Consider the following 23,777-nt stretch of genomic DNA (forward strand, 5'->3'; position numbering starts at 1 on the left):
ATGTCATTTTCAGTCAACAGAAGACAAAATGGCCGCCCCCGGAGATGGCTAAAAATGAGTGCAGTTTGCTGCTTGACTTATATTCCACAAATATAAGGGAACATATTCTTGAAAAAAAATATCTTTGGGTTGACTTCCGCTTTAAGAGTTGTTTGATGCACACTTGAACAAATACCAGAAAGTGTCCCTTCGGCATGGTGCTACACTGATAACAACAAAAAAAAAGTGAAACTATCCAATTCCATTTATGTCTAAAATCATTCCACTTGCTGAGAGCCCCAAGGGGAACCGGTGAGCGACGGCAAAGTTTGGGGAAATGTGAGAAGAGCAGCCTCCTGTGATGATGTTCTACAACAACTTTAACAGATAAAACTCACAACAACTCAGCTCCCTATGAAGGCAAGCATGACAATTCACCGATTAGAAAAAAAAAGAGTTTGAGTTGAAGTTAGAGTTGTACAAAAGCAGTTCACCCTCCAGTGGTTTTCCATCAGGACGACGTTCCATTTAACACATGTAAGACGAACGCAGAGCCACTTTGCTGCCTTCTATGGTTCTGTGGTGACTGCACCAAGCAGTGTTACATCTAATTGAATAGATAATTGGACACAAATGGGCCTTCTCTTTGAACAGTTGGAAAAATAAGCTGAAAGCACTTATTCTTCCTAATTAAAATGATGATAAATGACCAGAAGACAATTTAGTTATTACATGACTGAGATTTGTACAAACAACCACAGAAATCAGACAATGCTTGCACAGAGAATACTTCATCAAGTTTTTGCTGCCCTTTGTTGAACCACCATTTCAAGGCAGGAATTGATTTTTATAGTAGCAATCAAAATAAGCATAAATCAAAGTGATATGTAACCGAAGACGACATTATGGGGATAATAATAGAGCATGAAAAATGGATGAAAAATTGCAGCATGAAATATACAAGCATGTGTGATTCGAATCGAAAAGAATGAAATGCAAACAGGATTCCCAAACTGTGGGATTTGATCATTTCAAAAACTTGGGAACAATTTTACTTCTTATTTAAACTTCAATGATACAGAAATTACATTTCACGCAAGTGTAAAAAAATATCTACAGTAAAGCTTGCATTTTGTGAAATCTCATTGGCGTAGGGCCTTATTTACTAAAATAGGCGGAAACTTAATTTCTCGCACAGACAGACGTGGAAGCTGATCTACGAACACAGCACACCCCGGATTGTGTTAGCCAAATGCGCAAAATTGCCTCACAGTTCTGGGAGGAGTCTATGCAATTAGATTTAGCACGTGCAATGTGATTTTTCAAACCTGACACGATGTGCAATGACTGATTTTGCTCCTTTGAATACAGCGAATCGAAGGCAGGTGCAAATGGCACCGCTGTGCGTAACCATGACGAAGAGGGCAGGCAAAATGAGAAGCAGAATGGATCTTTTCTGCTGCTTGTGTGAAATTTTGCCGAAACAAAAGTTATCACAATCTATCTTCAACTCAGCAATGCAGTTTTGGAGCTTCTGAATGACTGACTTGGAGCCAGTCACCTATGACAAGCTCATTTTATCTGCATCTGTTTCATTTCAATAGATAGTGACAATTGTCTGGTTCTGGCCTCGCCCCGGCAGTTTTTAGGGAAGTTTTAGGTAGGTAGGTAGCTTTTATTGTCAATCCGCAATACTCTATGTGTGAAACAGCCAGAGGATTGAAAACATGACATACATAAATAATACAATCAGAACTAACCGACTCAATTATCTTCTTGTAGAGGACTCCTGTTGTTTGAAGGTATAGATGAAAAACAGGAAATTTGAATTCTCCGTTCGTCAATGGATGCCGCAACCACAGCATGCGTGACGGCGCTCAACTTTACTGAAAGCTAAGTTTGAAAGTAACCAAGCAACTATAGCGTCCATTGGTGAGTAATGCGCATACAGAAAGAATGGTTCAATTACCCAGTCACATTTAGATCCGCTTCAACAGTGCCAATTTTTCCGCTGAACAACACAGGGCTGTTGCAAAACTGCTGCCCATTAAGGCGCAAAAACAACAAGCGTCCCGAGGCGCTCAAACGGCGACAGTCGAAGAGAGCAGACATTCCCTTAGCCAAAACGGTGATGGTGCAAGCGTGCTGCCAAAAAGGCGCAACCACCGAGAAACTATGTTCCTCTTGAATGAATGTCAGGACCAAAAAAATCAGATCGGCACAATGAACAACAAATACCAAATGGCCCACAAAAGAATACAAAAAAACCCCATCAAACTCTTGAAGATGGCTGCCAACTCAAGGAGCTGTCTATAAACCCAATTTTACACAGGAAGGCCACGCCACTTGTGAAAAGTTTCACAAGTTAGCATTTATGCAGTTGGCTAGCTCTCCCAAATTATCAAAGCGATGTGTTCCTCTTCTGTAACTAATATGCTGGTTTGTCTTCCACTAACACTTCCAGTTCCGTCACTCCAAACTTCATTTTGAGCTGGCGGTGCTCTCTCAAATGTTCCACGGTGACTGTAACCATCGGCGCTACCTAATGCGCAAAATCCACTTTTAAAATGGCAAACACGCACACAATGCGTTCGAGTGAGTGAACACGCAATTTAGCAGCCGCTAGTTGGGATCTTTGTAAATCAGTCCCATAATATCACAGACATTTTCAGATGGATTCTGAACTTGATTGATTGGAGACTGTATTCTCGTTACGACAAGCTGTGCCCCATTATAATTTCCATAATAAACATACATTCATACATGTGAATTAACCAGTATAAAGAATAGCTCAAACACAACTAATGATTCTCTGGCTGGTTCAAGTCATTCACAAGCTGAACAAAACGGGTCTCACTAAACACCTACGCAATCATTAAAACAATTTGAATTGCAGTTAATTATAATTCACACACAAGGAAGGAAGGTTTTTAATGTGTGGTGAAATTATCTTTTATTGAGGTCCTCAGTTCAACATGACGTGATTATATTAAGGAACAATCATGGTGCAGTGACAAAAAAAAAAAACCCTAACAAGGTTTGTATTTCACTTCATCTGGTGAGCATGCGTCATTCTGCTCTCCACAGAGGCTATATGATAATAACCGCGATAACCAGCACTGATAATCCTACTGGTGAAACACCACAGGCTCATTTGTAAGTTTTTGTTGTCGATTTTTGAGCTAAAAGAAACAGCACTCGCTAAAAAAACGTGTCCCTAGCGGTATTATGTTACACATGTACATTCTCTATTGATCTCAGGGATTTGTGTGCTCCGTCTAGTCTTCACGGGGATGCCAAAGCATACAGTTAAAGAAGGCCTTAAGAAACATGACTTGTGGTCCAACAGAGAGAACTTTCTCTTCTCCCAGTGCTATAATTATATTTTTAAACTCTAGAGAGCCCTGCCCCCAAAAAATCTAAGCAAAGTTTACTTAACTGGTACACTATAGTGCCGATGAAGAGCCCCATTCACATTAACAATACTTATGCGTTTAAGTCAAGCGATCACTATGGGATGGTTATCTTAATTAATTATACATTATGACCCAAGAGTATCCAAAGTATTCAGAGTAATAAAATGGAATAATGCTTCTGTTTAAATTCAACTCGACACACAACACCATCATGACAAAATGAGAGTTTACTTGTGCTCAAATTTACTAAAAGGGAGGTCAAGTCTAAAGCTTTCTTGACAATAATATATTCGATGAAGCTAGCCACTGATCAAAACACGGCATTGTGATTAATGTTGCGTTTGTGGAATACGAATTAAGCAGCAAAATCCACCCCTTTTTAGGCATCTCAGGGGGCGGCCATTTTGCCGTCAACTGAAAATGACATCACAGTTGCTCAAGGCTCAGGTAACGACCAATCACGTCTCAGCTTGCAATGTCACATGACTGAACTCAGAACACACGGGAGCTATGACGGGTTGTTACCGAGCCTTTAGGCACTGTGATGTCATTTTCAGTTTACAGCAGGTGGTAAAATGGCTGCCCCGTGAGATGGATAAAAATATGTGGATTTTTCGGCTTCATTCATATTCCGCAAACGCAATAATAATCAGAACACCGTGTTTGGACTAGTGGGGCTGCATTTAACATATTATTGTAAAGAGAATTTTAGACTTGACTTCCCCTTTCAAAAGAAAAAGCTAATAAATCACATGTACACAAGTCTTCAAAGCCTCTGCCTTACATTGTGTCGATGAAATTTTGGATGCAGTTACAGTCTAAAGTGTTTTTGATTGATGCCACAAGTTTGGGACAGCTATCCAGATCTCTCCAAGTGGATTCAAGTGTGGCCTTTGGCTGGGCTGCTCAGGGATATTGAGGGGCAAGAGTGCTCTGGAACAGGACTTGCTGCTTCAATTCGGCATTAGACATTGGAAACAATTCTGAACCGCTGATCCTCACTGGCCATGCACGCATGCTAAATAATGATGTGTGAATAAAACCTGGTTACTTTAACACAGTGCTTCCCAATTATTTTCTGTTACGCCCACCCACCCCTAGCAGGAAGAAAACAACTCGCGCCACCCACCCCACCGCCCACTCTCCGCCGCAACTATAAATAATAGCATTTGTCTATAAAATAGTTGTAGGTACACCTCTGGTTAACATCGTATCCTTGTTTACATAAAGAAAAGAGAAAGAGATATAGTTCAACTTACAAGAATAACCTTATTAACATTGTTACTCTGTAAAAGAAAAGATTTGAAGTGCATCAATTTGCCTGAAATTTTAAAAAAAAGAAAACGATCCTTGTTTAAGTTGTAAACATTTGTAAAAACGCATGCCCCACTATTTGAGAAGCAGTGCTTTAGCACAATCCTCTAATGTAGTCTCTGTGGTCATAAAACCATTACGGTATCTATTAAGTGAAATTCAAAAGGAAGAAAAATCCTGAATAAAATTGTGTGTTCAAATCTCTAAACTTGGGACCAAAACTACAAGTCACTCAAGCATGGCTGTAGAGGTCTAAATAGTGCATATTATTAATATATATATATATATTTTTTTTTTTTTTTTTTGTAAGAAAAACAAACTCTTTTGAGAACTCCTCAAGAACACTCAGAGCAGTCGCACAGGTCAACAATGACTAGGCCAAAGTCAGCATGCGAAAATTTGACTAGAGTGGATCCCTCCAAAATAATGTCAACCAAAATGTGTCAGGAGGCAGGAATGTAAGCAGATCGTTTCAATTTATATAACCCATCCTCTGATGATTATTATTACTGTCAACAATGTCTGGTGAGATCAGGCAATCAGTGTTTGGCTCATCAGAAGAAATGCAATTTGATTCATTTTAGCATGTGCATATTTTGCATGATATATCGTGCATTTGTGTAACATGATCTTTCAATTGCATATAAAGAAAAATCAAGCTTTTCTTGTTTTGGATATCAGGCAATCTTTTTTTTTTTTGTCACCACTAATGTCAAAGGGTAGGGGGATTAAATACTCAACCATAACAAGATTTTTAATCAGAATTTAATAAGACCTTGAAGATCTTGTCAAGCCCCCTGGACAACCTCATGCTCTATTTTCAGCATTTAGCCATCATAACCTAGCCTTTCACTCAAACAATTAATTTTCATCACGTTCTGTGCTTTAATGACTTTCAGCCTATAAGCTGTTGTCTTGTGTTCCGACAGCATTAAGCCAATACCACTTGACCTATTGTAACGATCGCTGGTGGCAAGGTGGATGTTGTGGCGTCACTGACCACGAGTCCAAAACGTGACTATGAATTTACTTCTTCGCTATTAGGCCAGTCTAAAAGAAGCGAGGGTAGGGTAAGAAGTGGGGGGGTGGCCATCACAACTGTGCAGGGTATTTGAGAGAGACACGACATATAATTCTCACATAGTTATGAGGTTTACAAAGGCTGTAAAAGTCTTTCAGCAGGGCCACACGTGAAAATATGGTGGAGCCATACTTCCTATCAAATGTTTTCGTCTGCAGGTCTTTCCTGGAGAGCGTAATGTGGATGGAATTCTTGTCGGGTCCCGGTGTCGCGTTTGTCTGAGATGAGGTTAGAATCGGGAGCCGGTTGGGACCCGAGGGTTGGTCCAAGCGGGAGTGCAATCCATGCTAAGTGGAAGAAAGGTAAACAGCAGTGTGATGCGAAGGAGAAGTCAAAGGAGACAAGATCAGAGGAGGTGTAATGAGCAGCGTAGGTCGGAGTCCAGCTTTTGTCCGTCAGCTTTTCTCTGCTCGGCCCGATGGGAGCGATTAAGAGTGTGGAGCGCCACTTTCTGTCCGGGCGCCAGGCAAACTCTGTTTTCAATCAAGATTAAGTTCACCCTCCCTCATTCACATCTACATAAACATCATCTCCTCCACAAGTGTGGACACACTTGCTTTGACCCGAGCTTTCCATCAGCATTGGATTGGTTGAATTACAGTGACCTCAGTCGTTTTTCCATCAAAGAAGATGAAATCCAATTGAGTCTTTATCAGCTTTGTGAACTCTCGTCAATTGGCCTGACGATGACCCAAACGCGACAGACGTCCCTCATCCTGTTTAAGTGCCTTGTTGTTATTACGGGGGTCAAGATTTGGATCATTTTAGGTTGGTTGTTAGGATTCGTTTGTTCACACAATCGTTTTATATTTCCGTGTCTAAAAACAGTTGAGTGGGCCGGGAAACCTTCAACATAAATTTCCCCGAGCTGACAAAGTCCGCTCTCGATGCTCCCTCACAGCCGTTGATGTTGTCTCGCCTCCTTATCTCAATGGCTTCCTTTATTAATCTTGTATTGGTTTCTGATGCGACGACTTTCCCATCCTCCAAAACCATGTGATTATTTCTTCTGCTGCGATCCGTAATGGCTTGTTTTGTTTTCTTGTTCTGTTTTTGTTTTTTACATACTGGTGAATCATCCCGTCGTTGCCTTCTCACATTCTGTTTGGTGCATTCTTCTACGGGTGCTGAAGTCTGATGTTCAGTTTACCCAATGTATGTTTTGTGGCATGATTTGCCGGGGATTTCACTTGGGAGAAGTAATGACATTGATAGTGATGGGGGATACAAATGTGTTGCTATTTTTGGGTCAAACTATGGAGCAATTTCAATGGGGGGGTTGAAACAATGTCCAAACATCATCCAGTTTAAAAACAAGTATAAAGAGGAAAAAGGGTTTTTGACAATCATCCCATAAACCCAGACTTCCCTCTCCCCAGCCACTTCATCCAGCACTTCTGGGGGTTATCCCGGGTCATTCCCAGGACAGTCGGGAGACACCAGCGTGTCCTGGGTTGTCTGCGGGGCCGCTGTCAGGTGGGATTCGCCTAGAACCTCACAAGGGTGGCGTCCAAAGACTCAGAAGGCATCCTAATCAGATGCCCTAGCCACCTCATTTGGTTTCTCTCAATGCGGAGGAGCAGCGGCTCGCTCTTGAGCCCCGCTCAGATGACCAAGCTTCTCACCCTATGGGAGAGCCCAGCCACCCTGTGGAGGAAACTCTTTTCAGCTCCAAGATTGCGGTAAAGATTGTTCCACCATCACAACTTATTTAATTTTTGGTTGTTCATTTTGTTTTACTTTTTTTGTTTGTATGTTGTTTTGTATCAATGTATTCAGCAATGCAGACTAAATAATTGAATACTTATTTTGCACTTATGGCTTGTAAGTTATGGTAATACATTAGAATCAATCCAGTAAATGCACAAATTATAGTAATAAGGAAATCAGAAAATGTACTTATGAATGAGTGGTGGTAAATAAGTTTTCGTTCCACTCCTTTTCAGATATGTAATAAATTATACTCGTATGCTGTATGCATGTTTTCATTTGTTTCTTCTGCAAATATTTGGCCATCATTGGACTTGTTTTTCTATACTACAGTACATGTTAACCAACTACAGTGACAATTGATCAATAAGTGTTGCTTTATTTACATGTGAACTAAAACCCACAATGTATAATACAGAATATAATGTAAAAATAACAAGCAGCATGTACAATGTAATAAAACAGAGGGCCACAGACACAGTGGAATGCAAGGTAACAAATCTAACCCCGTAAATCACATGAAGTACAAAAAGCCGTGTCTCAAACAAACATGCTCTTGATAATTCTTCCACTTCCATCAAGTTTTGTCTCGATCGTGTGTAGCCTTTAGTCCTCCATCTTCAACAATCCCCTTGTCACGTTTTACGGCGCCGTTTCCCCAAAGCAGTCGATAAAGCAGCGGCGGATTTCCGGGAGGAAGACGTCCGCTTTTTGACAGACGTCCTCTTCGTGACACTGTTCAGAAGAACATATGGTCAATTTGGAATAGGGCAGGGGGGAAATATGCAACATCTCTCTTACAAGACATCTCCAGAAGAGGACAGTTTTATTGGAACATAAAGCTACCCCCAGCAGACGCTTAACTGTTTGGGGGTAAAACATTGTGCCTTTTATTGCACTAAACATTGACACATTGGTATTTACTTTTATGTGCCTGCTTCCTGCAATCTACAGGCTACTGAAGATACCCCAGGAACATTACAATGTAATGGGCCGGAGTGTATGTATTAATCTTCAAGGATTTATAGAAGAGGTGTCAAATATACGGTCCGCGGGCCAGAAAGGGCCTGTCATGGGGCATCATCAGGCCCGTGGGGATAGAACACGAGCTGCAATTTTTCAATAAACATAACTGCTGTTGCTAATTTTGTTACAATACTCATAGACATATATTCTAACCTCTGTAAAAAAAACAACAACTAATAAATGCAGCTTACAGAGTCACTTACAGTACCGTATTTTCCATACGATAAGCCGCGACTTTTTTCCTAGGTTTTGACCATGCGGCTTATAAAGTTGCAGCTGTGGGTTTTTCTTTCGCCACTAGGGGCGCTTTAGATGGAATTAGAATTAGAACTAAGAAAAAAAAAATAAATGCAAAGAATGCGCTACTTTTTCTTTAGCAGATAGAACACGGACGACAAATTACGAACAGTTAATTATTTTCAAGTCCTCGCCCCTTCATCATGTGTTATGTATTGATGACACCATTAACAGGATGTGACTGGAGGTGGAGTAAATTCAACAAGCGAGGACGCTATACACTAGGCGTTGCAATGGGTGGTATGCGGAAGTAGAGCAATAAAAGGTGGACGTTAACTGACAAACTGGGGTGTGTTCAGTTATTAAAATGTGGGTCAAAATCCAACAGAACCCACACGAAGAAGTTTGCATGATGCAAGTTTTAAGTTGAAGGCCATAGATCGTGCTATCCAGGAAGGAAACCGCGCTGCTGCACACAAGCTTAGCGTCAATGAATCTATGGGGAGACTTTGGAGGCGACAGCGGGAAGTGAAATGAAGATAAGTATTGGTTATTTTACTTGGTTCTGTTCGGTTTTAATCAGCAAAGTTGCTGCTATGTTAAAAGGCACTGTTCGGAAAGAATCAGGTTCATACATACATAGATACATACATGGACATTTACAGTTCAAATTCGTTCTGTAAAGCAGAAAATATCAAATTTTTCAACATGGATAGGTGTGACTTATAACCCGGTGCGGCTCACGTAATGTTTTTTCATTTTATTTTATTTTTTTAATGGAGTGGGTTATTATAAAGGTGCGGCTTATAGTCCAGAAAATACGGTGATTGTGAAACAGTTTTGTCTGCATGACTGTAATATAGTGCACCATAATGGCCAAGTTGCTCACAACAGGAGCTGTAATGAATTAATTTTACAGCAGTATGTATGACCAAAATGAAAACAAAATAAACAAAAGAAATGCCAACATAACTTTTCTTGTGCTGCCTAATAACTCGAACAAGATGAGGTGAAACTGCATTCAACATACTATTCAATATCAGCAAATCCCCAAACTGATCACTGATTCTTTATCATTTCCGTGGCTCAAATCTACAAGCTCATATTTCTTTGAACAAAAAAGATGAAATAAGATGGGTGATGAATGTGACTACCAATTAACTGGGACTTTCCACATTTACGGACATGAAAAAGCTTTAATTAATTTCCAGCAGAATCTCTGCACCAAGTGAATGTGTACTTGATCAGAATGCTGCTGGGGTGACTGGCAATTACTGCAGTCTATCTTGACAAATGGTCTTTTAATTTTGTCACCAGCAAATTCATTACAATTCAACTGGTTCCTTGCACATTTTAAACACACCCTGCAGAGTAGGGTATGCGTGTATGCCATCTAATTGAAATGACAAATAATGATTTATTTACATAGAGACATATGTCCCTGTCCTTTTGGTGACAGGGAGAGAAAACTTACTTATTTTTACTCAAGTGGTGGAATGTCATCTTGATTTTTTACAGTGAGGTCAATTTAACGGACCTATTACTGATTGAACTCATTTATTCAGCATCCTGTCACTTTGAATGTGACCAATCATACGATATAATGTGTATTTACAATATATGTACGCTAAAACTTTCAACACCATTTTAATTGTGCATGAATTTGACTGGTGTCAATACCACGATGTGCTGTAAATACACAAACTGCACAATCATATCTTAGAAGCTGAAGAAGTGGTCTATTCAAGTTTGCTGTATTTACAGGATATTATTTAAGTCATTTGTTTCTTCATCGCAGTTCTCATGGCTTGTTTGGAAGAAGAATGCCGTTTTTTTTTTTTTGCACCATCATTTCAGGCTTTGAATACTACAGGATTGGAGAAATTAAAAACATTTTTTCAAATACTGTCCAAGTTGTGTAGTGTACCGAACTGTGCCACTTGATGAGAAATGGGGGAGGAGTCTATTTGTTTATGGATGATACAATTAATTGAGAAACATCGACTATTTAGATGGGCAGGACCAAAGTATTTCAGGGTACAAGGTTACACTTTTTAAGCATATTGTGGTAAGTTTCTAGCAGCATAAGTGGATTGCTTTATAAACACCTCGGGGGCAAACCGGTGTCACCCAGGTAACACATCTGTGAGATAACCACCAAGGAGTTGCAACGGCCACATGTGGAACCTCTTAAAGCTCACATGCTGGGCCCTCCACACAAGCAAGGAGTAAAGATCGAGATCATATCACAGCCGATGACAAAGTGTCCCATGTCTCTTTATCCCGACTTTAATGGTAAAAAAAATAACATTCCAGCACTGGAATTTGGGTCACAAGTCCACGTGGCAAGTGGAAGCTAGAACGATGACGGAGTGGGCTGATATACATGGGCAATTTATAAAAAAAAAAACAATTGATTCGCCAACCACCACAATCTGCAACGTGGAGATTATAAGACTTTCTTTCCCGCTTCCTTCCATGGGAGTGACATGGCACTTCCATGCCCAATCTCAAAGTCTCCACTTAGTCTGAATAAATTTTTTAAAATGTTTATCTTAAAAACAAAAGTTTGAAGCCTAAACAACTGTGAGGAGGGAGAAGTACATTAGGAAGTGTAAAGGAGCCAAGAGAGCACTATCATTTACTCGGCACGCCGACGTGCTGCCTGCCTGGCAATGTGCTCGTACCTCACTGACATCCTATTGAGCACTTTACAAACAGGGCATTTGCAGTGCAGAAAGAAAATACCTCGCCGACCACAGCAACTAGGTGGCTTTCGACGGAAACAGACCATGAATCAACCCGATGATAAGACTCCATGGATGTAAGGCCATAAGTGAAAAGACAAATACGGTTTTTGTTACGATTTCTTTTTTAATATATATTACGGTTGTATCCAAAATAAAATCATTTTGCTCATTTGGAACAAAGAAATCAGATGGGCAATATGTTCTGTGACTGACTTTTCCGTTTCCTCCAAAACAAAATTCAAACGCAGCATTTACATTAATCAAAAGCAACACAATTGTTCAAATTATGAAAAATGTACTTATTTATAACAAAAGTATTCATTTGTGACATTTTTGCATTCATCTGGCTCCGTGCACATTTGTGGTTCAGCCGATACAAATGCACCAATTTGTATATTTTCCCGCGGAACGTATCCAGCTATTTGCTGAAAAACTCACCTATTTGCATATTTTAGCGGTCTCTCTCTATTTGTTGCGTTTTCCCTCAGAGAGCAGTTATAACATCTTAAACTTTAAATATGTTAAATCATCTCATCATATACACAATTACCCATGCAATTGATTTTTATTTTGCAGTATACATATTTTTTAAGTCATGGAAACCAGCAGCGATGAAGGCCAATGGTCCGATATGCGTTGTTTTTAATGTTTGAGCCTTAAAAAGAATAAAGGCTTTTTACTTTTGTCAACCAACCGAGTGCCTTGATTTGGAATTCTTTCCAAACTTTTTTGAGTCCTGTAAAATATCGACAGCCAAACAATACACGCCCAGTTTCAAATCGGGACTGACAATAACATCTACAATGAGAAGGAGATTTTATTCGTTTTTATTTTTTTGCAAACGCTGTGGAAAAGACTTACTCGTTTATGGAAGGTTCTGGTGCATAGATGTCCGAAATTGAACTGAAGATGAGGAGAAAGAGGCAGAATGAGAAAAACAGTTAATTTGACTGAATGTATGGTGTGGCAACACAAGGCTTTAATAAAGTTTGTGGTTTGGACTCCACTGCACTGAATCTGAATTGGTGCCAGACTTCACACTAGAAGTTATAAAAGTAAGCGTCATACTATATACACACAGCGTGAAACTCTTCCCTGCTGCTACTTCCCTGTGATGAACAGGTTTCTCTCATTATGTTCTCCCTGCATTTCAAGACCAATCAGGAGGAGATCAGGAGATGCAATAAGACAACTGCCACAGAAGAATATCAACTAGTGTGCAAAGACAGAAAAAGTAAGCAAGTACAGCTAGTCGAACTCTGATTTGTTCACAATTCTTAAAAAAATGAAAAAGAAATAATGTTCCAAACCACGGAAACACAAATAACATGTTCCAGGGTCAAACTGACGTCATAAAACTAGAGCCTGACCGATTAATCTGCGAGCCGATTATAACGTATTACCGACAAAACGACAGTCAATATGTAACCAATGTATTAACTTTTATGCTGTACGGAGATTTTATACGAAGGCTAGAGAAACTGCAAATGTGTTACTTTAACTTTAGCACACAGGTTTAAATGTTAAAATGACACAGGTCATTTTAGGCATAATTAAGTCTCCTTATAATCAGTATCAATATGGTCCCACACTGTCCACTCATAAATAAAGGAAAAAACTAGGGATCTCACAATATCGTGATATCGCAATACTAAAATCGCCACGATATATCGTCGGCGTCATGTCACGATATATTAACCCATTAAGGACTAAAGCGCCTGTCTCTACAGCTCCACAAAACCTAAGGTCGCCGTTGGAATTAGCCTTGAAAACCTGAAGTTCTCCCAGAAATTCAACACAAAATGATTAATATCTCAGCCCCTGTAGCAAACAGAAACATAATTCCAAAAGAATTAAAGAGCTTAGACGTGTGGCTTTCACACAGGCAGAATTTATTATTATCTACTGTTTCAATCGAAGACGTAAAAATAACGTGTCAGTGCAAGAGAAGCACTATTTTAATTTTTTTTTTTATATAGAGTGGTGATTACCATCCTCTAGTCTGTTACAAAGACGTCAATATCGTCATTGTCTACAAACCATATCATATCACGTTCGACTGGTTCCACTGGTCGTGCGCGTCGTGTATATAGCGCTGCCGTTACTTAACAGAGCCCCGCGGCGATCGACGGCGTCCGCCATTAGCCTACCTACGTCTCGAAAAAATTCCACAACATCCTCCGAGGTCTCGCGACACTGCCACGTGTATATTCTGATGCATTAAATTGGCTAAGAGACGGAGAATTGGATTCAAAGAAGACATCGACGTATCCGCTGTCACGGCTTTAAAAGTAGAATGGCGCAACAGCGCTGCCAGCTCTAGTGGTAGAAACGCGGGTATAATAGCAGCAAATCTGGATAAAAAGCTCACGTTTTCCATTTTTTGCAGTTCCAGCACCCTCCAGCGGTTAGTTTAATAGTGCAGTTTAATTTGATGCCACCTATGTTTAAAGATGGAAGTCAACTCAAACATTTTTTTTTTCAAGAATATGTTCTATGCAGGCTCACTAGTTGAAACAAGGCATTCTGGTAAATATTGCGTTAGTGGAATAAGAGTTAATCCACTCGTTTTTAGCCATCTCTGGGGGCGGCCATTTTGTCACTTCTGTCGACTGAAAATGACAACACAACTGCTCAGGGCTCAGTTAACGACCAATCACGGCTGACCTGTTTGGAAAACATTTTATTTAATAAAACAGAAACATTTCAAGTCACCTGATCTCCTGAAACACGTGAAAGAGCCACGTTTAAGGTGCTCGTAAACTCTGCCCGTATTTGAACTTCCTGAATGGAGCGGTCCGCATATCGCCTGCAGCGTCACGTCTGTGGTGAGTGTATGCTTCAAACTACAGTGTAACAACAGGGTGTGCACCATCTGTCGCACTACTGAAACTGAAGGAAACATGGTGTGGTGTCCTGTTTTGATTATTAAACTGGGGTGGAAATGAAGGAATGAGTGTAGAAATGTAACGCGTGTGCGTGGTGCGCGCCAGCGTCACCGTGTGCGCTGAAAGGGAGAGAGCGGCGCGCAATTGCTCACGCACGCTTTGAGGTGACATTGGTCGTGTGCATTTGAAAAACTGCTTTCAAATCCCCTGCTTAGGGACAGTTCTCATGATTTACAGCACATCAGCGCCCATAAGTTAGGGCAGACATCTCTTTTGCAGTCAATTTGTGGTTTCGCACTTGCGTGCAAAAAAACCTGCAAGCATTCTGCCAGGCATGCCACACATCTCTCATAGTACAGCCAGCCAGCAATGTCCTCAAGTAAATCCAAAATTTATTCAACAGCCCCGGGGCTAAAAAGTCTGGCTTCAGGGAAGTCTCACCTAAGAGTTTTGGGGTGTCACAAGTACCTTACGGAGGACTCACCTACTGACAGACACGTCACTGTAAGTGGGGCTGTTTGAGAGGAAAATGCCTCTCGTAGAAGGCTCCTTTTCTTCCTCTCCTTCGGATTTGATATCCAAAGAATTGCTTGATTCTGCACATTGAGCTGAAAGATAAAAATGTACGTACTTCACATACAGTACATGGGGCTGCCAGAAACGATTATTTTGCTAGACGACGAATCACCAACAGTAGTCACGATTTGTTGACAAGTCGGATCTTATGTAAATCGCGCGTATCACACCAGTAAGCATCTGCACTTATATAACCATCATTAGCTTACAGCTTGAATTCTTTAAGGTATGTACAAATCAGTATTAAAGACAATTTTGATGATAGCACATTCCACTTTGATTAAACTTTGCAGCTTGTACCAGCAATTCCTGACATGTTTATGAATGACGGAGCAACTTAAATTGAAATATGGGCCTGTTTGGATAAACATGCGTCACTAATTCGCTTGTCTCTAAACAAAGACAATTGGCCACCTGCTGGTATGGAGGAGTACTACAATGTCGTAAAGACATGATAATGCTGCCAGGCGCTAGACCGCACAGGCACACAAATTAGATAATTTCCCACGGCACACCTGACAATATCTCGCGGCACACCAGTGTGCCACAGCACACAGTTTGAAAAACACTGCACAATGGAGAGTTGGACTTATACTATGAAACTAGAAATACTTGCAAATATTTCACTCTTCTTGGGCACCAAGCCTTTTTCTTAATGCAGAAAGTAGGGAAAGCAGATGAGCAAAATTAGGAAAATGAACTGTGCTGAAGAAAACTAAAATAAACACTTGTATGAGTTTTTACTTAACCTTTATCCAAAACATTGTTTTCCCTCACTAATATGTAGTTTAAAAGTAGTAAATTGAACCACACAATCAAAATGTGGTATGCACCTGAAATGAAAAAAAAACACCTAAAGACTAGGAGGAACTTATTTCTAGCACTATAAATTAGTATAACGTCGCTGTCCTGTGAATTTTGGAAACGTTTAATTTTCACATTAATGATATGTCTGTAATGCGGAAACACCATTCATGTAAAAAATAAAAATAAAAAAATAAAAATGAAAGAAAAAAAAAATAAAAATGGAGTTAAGTGTTTTCTCAACAGTACTGTGACAATCTTGTAACCAACAAGGTCATGTGTTTTATTGTTGTGTATTGTTATCTGAAGAAATCGCTTGAAAGACTTTTTTTTTGTTATTAAGTTTTGTTGCTGCACAGATATGAAATGTTAAATGTATTTATGCAAAGAAAAAGAAAAAAAAAAAAAGTGAACATACTGGATAAACACCGACAAGCATTTCTCACCCCGGGCTAAACTTACCGAAAGTCACTATGAGGCTTTCAAGTCAACTACATGGCAAACGTGTCACTGAAGGAAATGTTCCGAAAATTTCAAACATTTTTTGCTGGAGGTTCAAAAACGTGATGCAAGAGAATATCTTAATGGTCTCCATACCTGCCAAAGGCATTTGCTCTGTATCCTTGCTTCCCGCCGTTTCCTTTATCTGAGTCTGCCTGGTTGTATCCAGGCGACCACGAACCTGGGCAACCAGTCGAGAGAAGTCGTTATTGTGCTGCTTCCCTGTGAAGATAATGATGCATAAGAAGGTCAGTCGTGCAGGTGAAGTACCACTGAAAATAACTGAATAACTTAATTCCGTTCACTATTGCATCATAACTTAGACACTTTACCATTTAATTGAAACCCTTCTGAACACAAGCCAATTATTTCCAATAAAGTAATTGACTCAATCACAGTTTGACACTGGGAAAGGATTATTAAGAATATTAGTTATTGTATTGGAATTCACAGCGGAATTCACCCCGCACTGCATCGTACTGTTGTCACTCGCTGAACTTTCCAGATTTGTTGATATTGTTCAATAAGCAGCTGTTGTTGATTGTACAAATAAATAGCATGTTTTGACAAAAGGCAGCAAGCGCATGTGAGTGCTACACCGAGCTTTCTATCTGCTGGCAGTGTGACTCACCCATATCCGCCTGTGATAAATCAAGAGGTTATCACAGCAGTGCAGCTATTATTAGAAGCCTCCTCCTGTGAGTCACATTCATTTTTCAATTATTTTCAAAGGTTTTTTTCCCCGGTGAGGTTCTTGTCAACATGACGGTTAACCAGAAAACACTTTCAAATGGAGCAACCCATGTTATCTACTCCAAAGGTAAAAATTGACACAGTCGGGTTTCACTTTAGTTTGTTTGACTTTGGCTCGATAGTGTGAACTCACTGAGCAAAGGCAGGATGAGGGTCTGAGGTGGATCAGTTTTTTTTTGTTTTTCTCCCTTCTAATCTTAGTTCCTCAACTGCTCAATGAAGAGACAACATCTCTGCTTGTTGTTCATGGGGGTGGTTAACATAATAATTGGAGTGGTCTCCAGTAGGGATGGAAGATTCTTCGAAATTTAAATTGTGTTTTCGATTTTGGCTTCTCTTGATCTTTAAAAAGTTATAATCGAAGAAAAACTAAGATGTTTAATGACACTCCAGTAGGAGTTTACTATGAAACTAAACACACAACAAAAAAATAAATACATGGTGTATAAAACATGCTTCATTTTTAAACCATCGCTAGCACCAAGGCTAAAGTCAATGTCATTTAGATGCTAACGGTAAATTAGCATCGGCTTCGGGAATGATATTCCTTCAAATAATGAGCATTCACACACAAACGCTGTGGAAACACATTAACACAGGTAAGATGCATAAAACTCAAAAGCGCAAATTCTTCTCAATCTGTGAAAGCAAGTTATTAAAATAACTTTCAATCCCAACGTTCTTCTGTTCCCATTCTAAGAGTGTACTCCATCCATGCTATTATTTTTGTATATTCTAATTTTACTTTCTTACTTTTTGATTGATTTTCTCATCCTTTAAAGTTATATTTAAAGATAATTTTTTTCAAGGATTTTTCCTTTCTCAGAATTCAAAGATGCAAAGATTCAAGGACTTTGTCGTACCAACACACATTTCCACAACATGGCACGAAATATAATCCCTGAGGTCCCAGGTTAGACCAGTAAGTCTCAAGCCTTATGAAAATAACGTAAGATATGTTGATAAAGTATAATAAAGAGATAAAGGTCATGCTTATTCAAGTCTTCAATATGTGTGAAGCTGAACGGCATCAAAGGTGTGGATGTAGCAGAATGAAAATTGGAATTTAACACTCTACTTACAATGTCGTTTTGTACTTGACGAAAAGAACAGGCTGTTCAAGAATAATGTGCTCAATTTGCAGGGATGAATCAGCAATCAGGCTATGATGATAGTTTTGAGCAGTTGAGCTTTAGTAGTTGAATAGATCCTAAATTTTGAAATCAATGAATAATAGTTTTAATAATCGTGATTTCAATCTGAATCGAAATAATTGTGATTATTTTTTCCATAGTCATCAAGCCTACTCTCCAGGCACATGAGCATACTGTAGGAACAGACTTCTAAGAAGCCTATATCGAGCTATAATTTCAAGTATGCAGGGTACACAATTGTCTCTTTTACAATTTGAAATATTTCCTTAAGGAATGAATAGTCATGATTGTAAATACTAAGTATGTCATTTTATACTGCACTACTATGCAACAATTACTCAGCAATGACAACCTTTACATCGTGCAGGCTGAGTGGTGGCGCTCTCATCAGTCAAGCAGGATTCAGGTCTTCATTTCAATTTTACTTTCTGATAGAAACTGTCACCAGGGTGGGCCTACCTATATAAAAGCTTATGATGTGCTTAGGAAAGAGGGTTCATCAGAGGATTCCATTAAGATGCCAATAGCTCATCTCACCATATGACATGTAAGAGACTTCATTTTTCAAAGGCTTTGGGGCCATAAGCCTGAGTCCAGCATTGGTCTACGGGCCTCTAATATCTAGTTTAACAGTGAAGTCATGAAGTGCACTTTGTCCAATGTTATAAAATATAATAGTCTTTCTTAAGTTTTAAAAAACTAAGCATTTCACTGCCTTCCGCAATTGAGTTAACACCTGCAAGTCTTCTCCTTGTCTCATGGCAAGATAAGTGCTCTTTGCAAAGAAATTCAAAAGAAAAGCTGTTCCTCAGCTCACATGAGGCATAGAAATCACATTTTGCTTTTTATTTTTTGCAACAGAGGACATCTTACTGACCCGTTTCATTGTCTGTTCATATTGGCTAGCTGTCTGTGGAAGAGATGCGAACCCCTTGCGACTCCCTACAGTGCCGCCGCTAGTGTTTTTTGAAGCAGTTTTGGTCGTAAGCTTTTAAGGCTGTGAAATATATTGTAAAGGCTTGGCACGAACTGGCTAAGTGCCACAAAGCAGTTCAGTATTTCTTTTCCGTTCATTTCTTTCTGTATGGATTTCTTTTACAGAAGACAGCAATCGTAAAGCTCAGTTTTGCAAAGGCCAATGTTTTATCTACTTTTTTTAAAAAGAAATGTACCCAAAATGTACTTGATTCTGATTTCATTCACACCAAATTTATCAATATCTTTTGCATCATGCATTTATGATGGACTTGCACACCTGGCTACTTTGTATCACTTTGATTACAGTAAGGAGCAGTGACTTGAACTTTGGAGTACAGTAATTATTTGGCTTTGATCTCTTTTCAATACAGAACTTTATGCAGTGCAGAATATGCTTCACATGTGTACTGTATTTATTAAACATGTTACCGAGGAGTTCAAATTGATGCCATTTATCAGACATAATAACTGACATCATTGTAGCAAAGGTCCGATATGTAAACAGTGACCGAATAAGAACAAAACCACTTACTATATGTTGAGTGAACCTCATCAATTTCCTCCTCAGAGTGATTCCTTGAGAAAACCATAACCTGCACATCAGAAATCGTCATTAGCATTCTTAAAAAAACATGACATCATCACAAAAATAGCAGGGAAAAGTATACACTACATCAACTGAACACACACATTATAAACAATGAATACAACCACAAGACAGTTCCAACTCACAGGTGTGGCCTTGTCATGCAGCTGATTTTTGATCCTCTCAGTGGCTTCCACCTCTTTAACAATGTCTTCGACTGTTGAGGAATGAGATGTTGATTACACGTAAGAATGCTAGTGTCAACCGTGCTTTAGGTAACGGTTAAATGTAAATGTTACCAATGCAACTACGGTTCTATGAATCTCGGATGACTGCAAGAGGCAGTGCCTCGAGCACTGGATGATCACTCTCTAGCGCATGTGCAGGTTGAGATTTGAATAAAGTCACATGTGACATACTGGTGCCGCCCCTTTGCCTATATGAGCGCGTGACACAGGAAGCCAAGTGCCTGTAGTTACATGCGTAACTTTTCGTTCAATTTCATTCCCTCTTGACTGCCAGGGGCGGGGCTACAAGCACTGGATGACATTTAACAACAGCGACCACTGAGTGGATGGGAGATCGCCACGCTCACCCCGTAGAATCAAACTCGTGCCGAGGGGCACGGTACAAAAGGCAAGATTCGGTAGCAGCCAAACCCAGAGCTGGATGAGATCGGGATGGGGATGCATCAGCTGTCCCCTGAACTGGGATAATAGGTGTCCTAATGGGCTGAAGGCGCATTGATGAGCTATAATAGAGCCTGTACAGCAGTGGAAACCAATTTCTAGCTGGCCAGAGCCGAGCCACGGGTAGGAGTCCCTCCTGTTGAACTCCAATGAAAACATCAGAAGAATAGCGGGACCTGGCTTCTGGTGTCACACGCTTAAATAGGCTAAGGAGCGGAACCCGTTGTCACATGTTGGTTTTTAAATCTCAATTTGTGCATACGCTAGAGTGATCATCCACTGCTTGTAGCACCACCTCTCCTGCCAGCCAGCGGGACAATTTCAAGCTGATCCGATGAGATCTGACAGAAACCCTTCTTTCATAATAGATAGACAGGAAGTTGCACAAAAAGCCAAATAAAACATTTTCTCCTAAGAGAAAGTCATGACAGACTGGAGTTACTAACATAACGGAAAGAAGCATAAATACATAGCAGCTTTGGAGGACTGCTTTCCTTCACCTGATTTGGGGTTGAGCGAGTCACACTGCGCATTATAAATATGCACAAATTCCTTGTGTCTTTTGATCAGCTGATCTCGGGAGCCTTTCACCGAAAGTTGGCATTCCTTGAGCCTCCGCTTCAACATCTGGAGGCTAAGCAGGTTGTACACCAGCTTCCCCATTGGGCGTCTCGTCTTGCCAAAGGAGCTGTGACAGACAAACATTTGAATCGGTTAATCCACAGATCTGCAGCATTCAAGTCACTGTGCTCTATTACAATCCTTTGATGGGTATGTTTCTGGCACCAAAATCTCTGAGTCTGGGCTGCTACTTAGCACGCAATAGCAGCGCTCACGCTTCTGGAACAAAATAGCTTGTTGATCAGTTAAACCTTCGACAGGGGTCAGCAACCCACAATGTTGAAAGAGCCAGATTGGACCAAAAAACAAACAGACAAAACAAATCTGTCTGTAGCCGCAAAAACATTACCCACAGAGCTGCTGCTTTGATGGCTTTTGTGAGCCTCCCATACTGAGTGCCCCATCTGTAGCCGCTGATAACAGGTGGTTGGCGTTTATTCCAATTTTATTCAAAAACTTCAACACCGCCTCAGATATATCCTCCCTCCGTGTTTGGCCTCTCAGTGGTATTCATTTGATCATTTCTTCACACGGTCCATCAGAGTTCACATACCTGCATAACAGCGCGGCCTGTTCAATATCGATCACATCACACGACTAATTACAGGCAATTAAGTATGCTGGAGCTGAATTAATGTCCTTGATTTGATGATTGGTGATGTTGCTTGCTATTCTAATGGCCCTTTCCTTGACTGTCTTTGCGGGGAGGCATGTCTTTAATTTTCTGTATTATGTCTGTTTTGCTTTTGACGTTTGAAAATAGGTGCTCTGATATTTTAATGAATGAATACTTGGTGTAGTCACCATCTGTAAACGGTTTACCATGCTTTATTATCTCCCGGGTTGCAACAAGTTTGGATGGAATCGACTTCTGCAATCGATCTTTACGATCCTCTAATTTCTCCTGAAGTACTGCAGTCGTACCTTTTCTCACTCCCAATTGGGTGCTCAGCTGCAAATGTAGCATGCTTTCCTTGGAAATGTCTTTTCACATTACTCTGTTATTTGATAACTTCTCATTACAAAGCAAACATGCAGGCAATCCTTCCTGTATTGGCAATGCAAGTAAATGATTCGGTCCAAGACAGAGATATAGTTGAACTAAATGGTGCCTTAGGAACAAAATTTTAAAAAAATCAGTGTTGTCAAAAGTCTGGTTGAATAGCAGTTATTCCTAAATGTTACTTAAAGCACAGTTGTGTACAACGTTACGTATTTGGATTCTGACTTATTCCTGCCAATGGATATTTGCGTTTCATTGTATTTATTCCTTCATTTTTAGATCATTTAATTGTGTTCTGCATTCTACACAAAATATACATTTTATGAAAAAATACGGAAAAAGTCATAGAAAATTGCCAATAATGTCATGCAATTGTAAGGAAAAATTGCTATATTATATTTAAATTATAGAGTTGACACCCGTTATTTGCAGAGAATAGGGACCACGCTGGCCCGCGAGTAGCGAAAATCCGAATGTAATTAATGTCCAGTGAAATGCATTTGGGGGGAAAAATATTTGATGCATTACACATGTTTTTAATCATCCGATTAATCAGTAATCATTATTTTTTTTCATATTGTATGAGATTGCACTTAATAGTAATTTGTCTTTGATTCTAATTGTTACTTAAGCTTTTTATTCCCCTCAAAGCAAAAATCGTCTACTTTTGCACCCATCTGCACTCTTTTTTACGATAAATTCTTTGCTGCAAGATTAGCCCTCCGCCTGATGCCTTGTTTGCTACCCAGTCCGGAATATTTAAACTACCACCATTCTTCACTGTGACATAAAGGTGTCATCCAGATTAAGTGTTCTGTGTTGGTGCAAAAGTATGACCAATAATTAAAAGACAATCGATCTGATGCACACAGTGCAGTATGAATCACTGAGAACAATGAGACTCAAAAGAGATTAGAAGAATTTAAATCTTCAAGTCTTCATATGCCGGGAATCATTACGAAGTTGGCATATACAGAGCAGAGTTTTTCCTGGCTCAAATTTAGGTAGAGATGGTATCATCCTGACCATGCGCTAGGGGTGGGCGATATGACAATATTAGATCTTTAAGGGGTTTATTAACATGTTCACGATCTCATAAAGCCGAAAGATTGTTTAATCGTCTACATGGCACATTCTAAACATTCGCTCTATGGCGGCGCAAGGCTGCTGACGCGTATACCCGATCAACCAATCACAGTGCACAGTACGTGACACTCCCCGCCTCCCTGTTTTTTTATATAATGGGAAGCTATAGCGGAAAGTCACCACGAAGCAGAGTTGGTCCCGAAAAGAAACTCCACATCCACAGTGTCAATTTGGTTTGGCTTTTCTTCGGAGGAGAAAGCGCAAACCAGTTATTTGCAAAGTTTGCAGAGACTCGGTTCGGACGTCAGCGCCGACAGCCAAAGCAAACGGACACATGGTTGCCAGAGGCAGCCGCTAGCTCCAAGCTAGCGCAACCCACGGTAACACAGTTATTTAATAAGAGCACTCCATATGAAACAACAAGCAAGCAGTGTAAAGGAGTAACTGAGGCAGAGACTGAGACATGATTCCCATTAAAACAGTGGAAAACAAGGGCTTTAAAAAGACCTGCATTACGAGCTGTGTTTTTATGTTTACATTATGTTACCTTTTATGTTTCCATTCACTGCACATTTTGATAAAAATGGTCACTATTCAAATTAAAACCTGTTCAGAAAGCTTAGCT

General features: G+C 39.9%; 1 protein-coding gene across 2 annotated transcripts in view; it reads right to left on the reverse strand.

Annotated features, from left to right (window-relative positions):
- Nucleotides 1-7,863: 7,863 nt before the first annotated feature.
- rad18 (RAD18 E3 ubiquitin protein ligase) overlaps nucleotides 7,864-23,777 on the reverse strand; it is a 29,015-nt gene continuing 13,101 nt past the window's right edge. The window contains exons 7-13 of one of the 2 annotated variants that reach the window (XM_086040798.1): nucleotides 20,943-21,130; nucleotides 19,900-19,970; nucleotides 19,700-19,760; nucleotides 16,379-16,504; nucleotides 14,886-15,009; nucleotides 12,375-12,416; nucleotides 7,864-8,235 (exon numbers count right to left, since the gene is read on the reverse strand). In XM_086040798.1, the coding sequence (XP_085896924.1) occupies nucleotides 8,136-8,235; nucleotides 12,375-12,416; nucleotides 14,886-15,009; nucleotides 16,379-16,504; nucleotides 19,700-19,760; nucleotides 19,900-19,970; nucleotides 20,943-21,130 (712 nt within the window). In that variant the 3' untranslated portion in view covers nucleotides 7,864-8,135. The remainder of the gene's footprint in view (nucleotides 8,236-12,374; nucleotides 12,417-14,885; nucleotides 15,010-16,378; nucleotides 16,505-19,699; nucleotides 19,761-19,899; nucleotides 19,971-20,942; nucleotides 21,131-23,777) is intronic. The other variant, XM_086040799.1, reaches the window with a different exon arrangement.

The sequence above is a fragment of the Filicampus tigris genome, chromosome 9 (genome assembly GCF_054856515.1).
Source record: "Filicampus tigris isolate MCC_2025a chromosome 9, RoL_Ftig_1.0, whole genome shotgun sequence".
NCBI classification, from domain to species: domain Eukaryota; kingdom Metazoa; phylum Chordata; class Actinopteri; order Syngnathiformes; family Syngnathidae; genus Filicampus; species Filicampus tigris.